The sequence below is a fragment of the Teleopsis dalmanni genome, unplaced genomic scaffold, assembly GCF_002237135.1.
Source record: "Teleopsis dalmanni isolate 2A unplaced genomic scaffold, ASM223713v2 unscaffolded_contig_0060, whole genome shotgun sequence".
Lineage (NCBI taxonomy): Eukaryota > Metazoa > Arthropoda > Insecta > Diptera > Diopsidae > Teleopsis > Teleopsis dalmanni.
In genome coordinates, this window is record NW_024031442.1 from 1 (window position 1) to 7,762 (window position 7,762).

At 30.0% G+C, this 7,762-nt stretch overlaps 1 protein-coding gene across 1 annotated transcript; it reads right to left on the reverse strand.

The window, feature by feature from the left end:
- Positions 1-609: 609 nt before the first annotated feature.
- LOC119662989 (putative nuclease HARBI1) lies at positions 610-2,385 on the reverse strand. Its single transcript, XM_038072648.1, has 3 exons — positions 1,713-2,385; positions 1,283-1,650; positions 610-1,187 (listed from the first exon to the last, which is right to left on the reverse strand). Exons 1-3 carry the CDS (start codon positions 2,018-2,020, stop codon positions 610-612), a joined length of 1,254 nt encoding a protein of 417 aa, XP_037928576.1. The 5' UTR covers positions 2,021-2,385.
- Between the last annotated feature and the right edge of the window lie 5,377 nt (positions 2,386-7,762).

A 7,762-nucleotide genomic window follows, 5' to 3' on the forward strand; every position in this document is an offset into this window, starting at 1 on the left:
ACTTATTTATTTATTTTTATAGTTTATTTATTTATTACTTATTTATTTATTTTTATAGTTTATTTATTTATTACTTATTTATTTATTTTTATAGTTTATTTATTTATTACTTATTTATTTATTTTTATAGTTTATTTATTTATTACTTATTTATTTATTTTTATAGTTTATTTATTTATTACTTATTTATTTATTTTTATAGTTTATTTATTTATTACTTATTTATTTATTTTTATAGTTTATTTATTTATTACTTATTTATTTATTTTTATAGTCTATTTATTTATTTATATTTATTTTTATTAACTTTTATATTTTATATAAATTATGTCGAGTTTTACTTAATATTTTAATATAAAAACAATTTTATTAATTTTAAGAAAAAATATTTTAATGTGATAATAATAATGTAATATTTTAATATAAAAACGATTTTATTAATTTTAAGAAAAAATATTTTAATGTGATAATAATAATGTAACATTTTAATATAAAAACAATTTTATTAATTTTAAGAAAAAATATTTTAATGTGATAATAATAATGTTATACATAAGTGGCTTTTTAAACACATTAATAAAAAAAATTATATAAATATAGTATTTTCTTTCAATTAATATGATTTTGAAAAGGAATTGCACCTTCATTAACAAAATAATTAGCTAGGTACATTCTCAAATTGTATGCATTATCTGGACCACGACGTACAAAAGACGTTACGGAAGGCAATGGTCCTCCAACAGATATTAATTCGTTATGCCATTCTCCTCTAACTACAGAATTATTTTCCATTTCAATGTCTGTAAAATTTTCCGGACAGTACCATCGCTTTGTATCATGCAGCATAATGAAATTGTGAAGCACCAAACATGCCAATACAATTTTTTCTGCATTTTCTGGACTAAACTCCATTGTTGTTCTCATTACTCTCCACCGTGCTGTTAAAATTCCAAAAGCATTTTCAATCACTCGACGTGACCGAGATAATCTGTAGTTAAATACTTTTTGTATTCTATTTGTAACATTTCCTCGAAATGGTTTCATTAGATTATTCTTTAGTGGAAAAGCGCAATCAGCGACGAAGTAATGAGGGAATGGTTGCGAAGTTAATGGTAAAGGAATACTGCGAGGCAACGGTAATTTGTTTTCAGCCAAGTCTTTACCAAATCTTGTTACTCGAAATATTCCTACAAATTAACAATCATTATTATATTATTATATCATTATTATTATATTATTATTATATTAACAATACATTATTATACAAACTAAATATAACTACCTCCATCACTCTGACTACCATATGCTCCCAAGCTTGCCGAAGTGAAAGTGTATTTAGCATCACAAGCTGCTATTAGTACGATGCTAAAAAATTTTTTATAATTAAAAAATTGGGAACCTGATCCCCGAGGACATTTAATAGCAACATGCTTGCCATCAATTGCACCAACACAATTTGGAATGTTCCATGTTTGCCAAAAATCTGATGCAATATGCCGATATTGCTCTTCTGTAGGTTCACTTAAATATATTGGTGATAGTAGTTGCCAAATAATATCACACATTTCCAACACGGTGTTTCTAACTGTAGTTCTTCCCAATTTATAGCTCCATGCTAAACTCTGTAAAGGGACGCCATGTGCCAAATACCTTTAAAAAATGTTCGTGTTATTTTTACTAAAATTACTAATAAAACAGTACATGTAACTTACAAAAGAGTAAGTGATAAACGTTCATCAGCGTTTATTTGCTGTCCAAATTTTGTCGCAGAAGGAGCTATTAACTTCAATAACAGAGTATATATTTCTTTAGACATCCGTGTATGACGAAAAAATTGTTCGTTATCTTTTTCTTTTATGGCTAAAAACGTTTTCCGGTAATAACCATGTAGAGCACGATCCACATTAATAGGACGAACTCGCCACCTTCTATTGCGCATTTGATTTCTCATGCTGTACAAGCGCAATATGTTTAGAAACAAATTACAAGCTTGTACAGTCAATTCATTTTGATTATACATATTTGTTAATAATTTACTTAAACTATTGTTAATTATTTCACTTTCAACAAAAATAACACAGAATTTCACTACACTTGCGGACACTCAACTACCGACTGAAACTTTTGAAAATATTTCATTTGCATGTTCCAATGTAAACAAAATCAGCTGTTTGCTTACCGTCTAACACCGCCTTAACTTAAAGCGAAATTTTCATTTCGTTTCTTCTTAACATCTTACGTTAACTACCGTCTAACTCCACCTTTAAGTTACTCTTAAGAAAAATTATATGGGAAATGAGTGCAACAGGGAGCATAATTTTGGTTCTCTGTTTTGATTTCTTGACAAAAAATTTGATTGCACTTCGCTATATTTATAAAAAAATTACCGCGCAATCGATTGTAAAAAATGTAGTAAAACTAATTTGCGCCCAATATTAGAAAAAGTATAGAGCAAAAATAATTAAAGTGATTTAATTATAAATTTTTTTGAAATAATAATAAAGTAAGTAAATAATAATAATTATGATTTAAAAATACTAGTGTATATAATTAATAAATTAATGTTTTGTAGATGGTGAGACAATGTGTTAGAGGCTGTGCCGTTTACAATACGTTATACAAATTTCCAGCAACCGGTGATGAAGGAATGCAATTGTTACTATAATCTGTGAAATATTTGAAATATGAAATATTTCTTAATATTCAGTACTGTGCAAATAATAATAAGAAATACCATCAGTATTGTTTTCTCATATGTTTTTCAACTACTGTATTTAATTGTTTTAAGATGCTATATTTTTAATACTAAGTTTATTATGAACATGTTTATTCTATATTTACTTATTTGTCTAACTATAACCGTTTGAGTATTGTATAAATTGTATCAAGTGTATTTTATAATAAAAATTAAATTTATATATAAATAAATGAGTTAACTGTATATTTTTTAAATACATAAAAGATAACGAAAAAATTTTATATGAGTTATACGAAACTAAGATGTGTCTCTAAAAAAGAATACTAATATATTTTATTTCATGTTGTTTGAATTTATTTGCAGTAAAAGAATATTGAAATGTTTTCAAAAACATAAATTTTTTAAAAACACCAAAAAAGTATGAAGTAATTAATTTACAATACACCTTTTGTCAAAATATTAAGAAAATTTCCCCAAAACTAATAATTACTTGTTTTCTTGAAATTTATTGGAGCCCAATTAATAAATGTTCCGTGTTTTGTGTTCTATGTTTCAATTTTTTATATTATTTTTATCATATTTTATTTTCATTATAATTTAATAAATTATAGCTGAATGAAAGAGTCGTTTAGGAATAGTTGGCGAGACTAAGAATATACACTTAGCAGAAAAACTCTGCGTACAGAAAGTAAACTTTGTTCCAACATATAAAAAATAAATAAATTTTTTAAATCAATTTTATTTTTTATTAGTACTTTAATTTGTGATCTTAATTTTAAGCTAAAAATTATTTCTTACAGATTAGTAGAAAAATTATAATAATTAAAAATGTAAAAAATTAGCGGTATGAGTGGCAGGAAAAGTCTACGTACAAGAGTTTAAAAAGCGTCGAAATATATTATTTTTTTAAAGATTTTATATTTTCAGTAACTTGTTGGATAACCTTTCCTTTTTATTACTTCCATAAGTCGTTTTGGTATCGAACTGACCAGATTCAAAGTCTCATCACTGATTATTTTACCCCATTCCGTGTCGTTCACGTTCTTCAGCATTTCTTTGGAGGTTATATAGTATTCATGTACCCGACGCTCCAGTAAATCCTATAAATGTTCTATTGGATTCAAATATGGCGATTATGATGACGTTTTGATTTGCTTGGGCACATTTTAAAGTAACCAAAGCTTTACAACTTCAGCCGTGTGCTTTGGGTCGTTATCTTGTTGATGTAAGTAATTGTTCTGTAACCCCAACTTCTTGGCACTGCTCTTTAAATTGCATTTTAAAACATTTAAATGAGCAACTTTATTCATTATCGACTCAATGAATTCCATTTTTCTCACTTTATTACTCGCCATACACCCCCGCACTATTACTCCTTCACTACCGTGTTTTATTGTTGAATACAAATCGTCATTATTAAAGGCAGTACCCGGAATTCGCCATATATTCGTTCGATCTTTGATGATAAAGAGACAAAATTTGCTTTCGTCTGAAAAAATTATGCGTCTCCAAAATTCTGGAGACTTATTTAATTACTCCCTTGCGATTGCTAAACGCTTCATTCTAATATCTTTGGAAATAAGCGGCTTGCTTCGTGCAAACCGGTTATGGTAGTAGTATTTTTTTAATATTTTGTGTACAGTATCCACTAGGGTGTCCCAAAAAAATCAAATTCTTTTTTTTTCAACGCATACCCTGTAATTATGTTTGAATAGTGTCAAAACAATTGTAAATAAATTTTCGTGTCATTTGAAATAAAGGAACCCGTGCCGACTTGTCGAAACATGTCAGAACTTGCATCCTTTAGCGCATCACAGCAAAGTTATTGCAGTGCTCGTTATTATTTGTTTGTTTTAGTAGTAAGCGCATTATTTTGATTCAATCAATATGTCAATAGGATTACGCAGTTTTAAAAAGGAAATATTTTTAATTGGGGATGTAAAACATCAAATCACTGGTTCAAAACTTCCCTCTAATGGACAAGTATTGGCAGTTCTGTTCTACAACATTCGTGAAGTGAATTTAAGTATTACTGAAAGCGCAAATCTTACTATTCGTGAGTGCATTATTTATTGGGAAAAGGCACGTATACCAACTAAAGCTATACCTAACTGTGTTAAGAAGTTAATTACATTATACCAAGTTTGGAGAGGTTTGCAGAAAAATGCGAACAAAACACAATACGTGTACGAGCAGCGTCGACAAGAGTTTATTACAAACTTAGACAATTTGTTTGACATTGCACATGCTGACGCGCTTAAATTAATAAAGATAAATGAAGATAAAATCTTCTTGCAGCGCCAGAGAGAGCCAGGTCGACCTGGTTACTTAGCTGGAGTGGACAAAAAATTAGCCGAAAAAGAGGAAAAAGCGCATCTTAGAAACATTGAGGAACAAAAGCGTCGTGCTAATTATTGTTTATCCTTAACTGCTTCGACGATATCTTATCACGAAACTTTATCTTCTGATTCTGAAATAATGGATCTACAAGAAAATTTACCCATCCAAACTGGGAGTGCGCAGTCCGCTACTAAAAAAACTTCTATAAGGAAAAATTTTATCACTCCAAAGTTAGTGGCAGCTTTAGATAGGTGTCAGTTAAGTATGAGAAATTCTGTATTTATTATTGAAGCTACTCTTGAGGCACTTGGACACAATACTGACGAATTTCCTATAAGCAAGTCCTCCATTCAAAGAATTCGCACAGAAAAACGAAAACAGCGTGCAGAAATTATTAAAGTCGATTTACAAAACGAAGTACCAGACATTGTAACTGTCCATTGGGATGGCAAACTGTTGCCGGCTTTAGATGTCCGCAAATGTAGAGAAGAACGTCTCCCGATTGTTATTTCGTATGGTGATAAAGAACAACTTATTGCGGTGCCAAAATTAGACAACTGTACAGGAAGTGAACAGGCACAGGCAGTTTGGAATGCGGTTACTGACTGGAATCTCGAAGATAAAGTGCAAATCCTTTGTTGTGATACTACTGGTTCAAATTCTGGTCGTATTAATGGTGCTTGTGTGCTTCTCGAACAAAAATTTAATCGAGATATGCTTATTTTTGCTTGCCGTCATCACATCTACGAATTGATATTGAAAGGCGTTTTTGAAGCTAAAATTAGTCAAGTTACTAACAATCCTAACATTCCATTATTCAAAAGGTTACAAGAAAACTGGACAAATATCGATCCTAAGAAAGTACAGTATCCTACAGAAAGGTTATCTTACTTGAATGCTTCAGAAATTGACAAACTGCTGGAATTTTATCGAACTGAATTGACTAAGAAAATTGTTAGAAACGACTATAGAGAATTAATAGAGCTTTCAATAATATTCCTTGGTGGAGATACAGAAAAGAAATTTAAGATTCGACCTCCAGGTGTCATGCACCAAGCGCGATGGATGGCGAGGGCAATTTATTTATTAAAAATTTCATTACTTAGCTCTCAATTTATAACGTCTAACAAGGATAAAGCGGCTCTGTTAGACGTCTGCCTTTTCATCGTGACATCCTACGTCAAACCTTGGCTGCAATGCATTTCAGCGGTAAAAGCACCTTACCAGGATTTGTGTTTTCTGAAGACCATGAAGGCTTATGAAACAATTGACAAAATTATCTCAAAAACAGTTTTACAAAAGTTCTGTCAGCATTTATGGTATTTAATTGATGAAGTGGCTGTCTTGTCCCTATTCGACGATGATGTTGATTATGAAAGAAAGGCAAAAATAGTTAATAACTTAGCCAAAGAAAACCCATCAGCCCACAGTAAACGATATATCCCTTCAAAAGATGAACTTTGTGGTTCACTTTACGAGAAAAACATCGATGACTTTGTTTCATTGAAAAGCAAGGCTTTGTTTAATCGACTCAAAATTGATGACAGTTTTCTCAACGAATGTCCTACTTCATGGTCTAGTAATGCTTCATTTCAACATGCTAAAAATAAGGTGCTGACACTGCGAGCAGTTAATGATACAGCAGAAAGAGCGGTTAAGTTAATGCAAGACTTTCATGGCAAAATCACTGTTGAAGACGAACAAAAGGAATTTTTACTACGCTGCGTACAAGAACACAGATATGTTTATCCTGACTGTAACAAACAAACTCTAAAACGAAAATTAAATAATTAACATCATTTTAATAATAAATACTTAATAAATATAAGAGACAGGTAAAATAGTGTTTTATTTACTGAATAAACATGAAGGTCTAAACTGTCTTCTATAGTTTCAATACAAACTTTCTGTTAAAAGTTTGGGATCAAGTCGGCACGGGTTATCGTTATCCGATACCAATAATATTTATTATTTTAGTTACTAGTATCAAATAGAAAAAAAATAAGAGGTATGCGTATTTCAAATCGAAAAAAAAAAGTTCGCCCTTATACCCTGGGACACCCTAGTATCCACGTGAAATTGCTTCTGGAATGTCTGGTCAATATATTTCTATAACAGAAGTCCAGCTAGCCGAGGATTATCTTTCATCGAATTAATAATGCTGCGGGTTTCTCTTGTTGAAAGCTTAGATGGACGCCCAGATCCCAACTTCGAGGTCAATAATCCTGTTTAGTTGTAGTTGTTTACTACTCTTTGGATAAAAGAATGTGACCGCTTAACGATTTGACCAATTTCGCGATACATTTTCCTTTTTTTCCATAGATCAATAATAATACTGCTCTCACTGTTAATAATTTCTTTTCCTTTATTTGCCATTATAAATTTAATTACTTTTTAATCGTTAAATTATAAAATAAGTGCGTGGGATTGTGTATAATGATATACTGGTACAGTAAAACATAAAGCACGCCAAAGTTCTACTGTTAAAACTTCGGAAATTCCCCTTTATTTGTTTTGTACGCAGACTTTTTCTGCCGCCGATAGCGCTGATTTTTTACATTTTTAATTATTATAATTTTTCTAGTATCGTATTAGAAATAAGTTTTAGCTTAAAATAAAAATAACGAATTAAAGTACAAACAAAAAATAAAATTGATTTGAAAAATTTATTTATTTAGTAATTTTTTATATGTTGAAACAAAATTTACTTTCTGTACGCAGAGT

What these genes read in the sequence shown, in the direction of transcription:
- LOC119662989 (XM_038072648.1), bottom strand. Translation starts at nt 2,020, where the DNA reads ATGTATAATCAAAATGAATTGACTGTACAAGCTTGTAATTTGTTTCTA. An exon ending in CGTTTATCACTTACTCTTTT is followed by an intron (nt 1,651 to 1,712) that starts GTAAGTTACATG and finishes CATTTTTTAAAG; the next exon opens with GTATTTGGCACATGGCGTCC. An exon ending in TGGTAGTCAGAGTGATGGAG is followed by an intron (nt 1,188 to 1,282) that starts GTAGTTATATTT and finishes GTTAATTTGTAG; the next exon opens with GAATATTTCGAGTAACAAGA.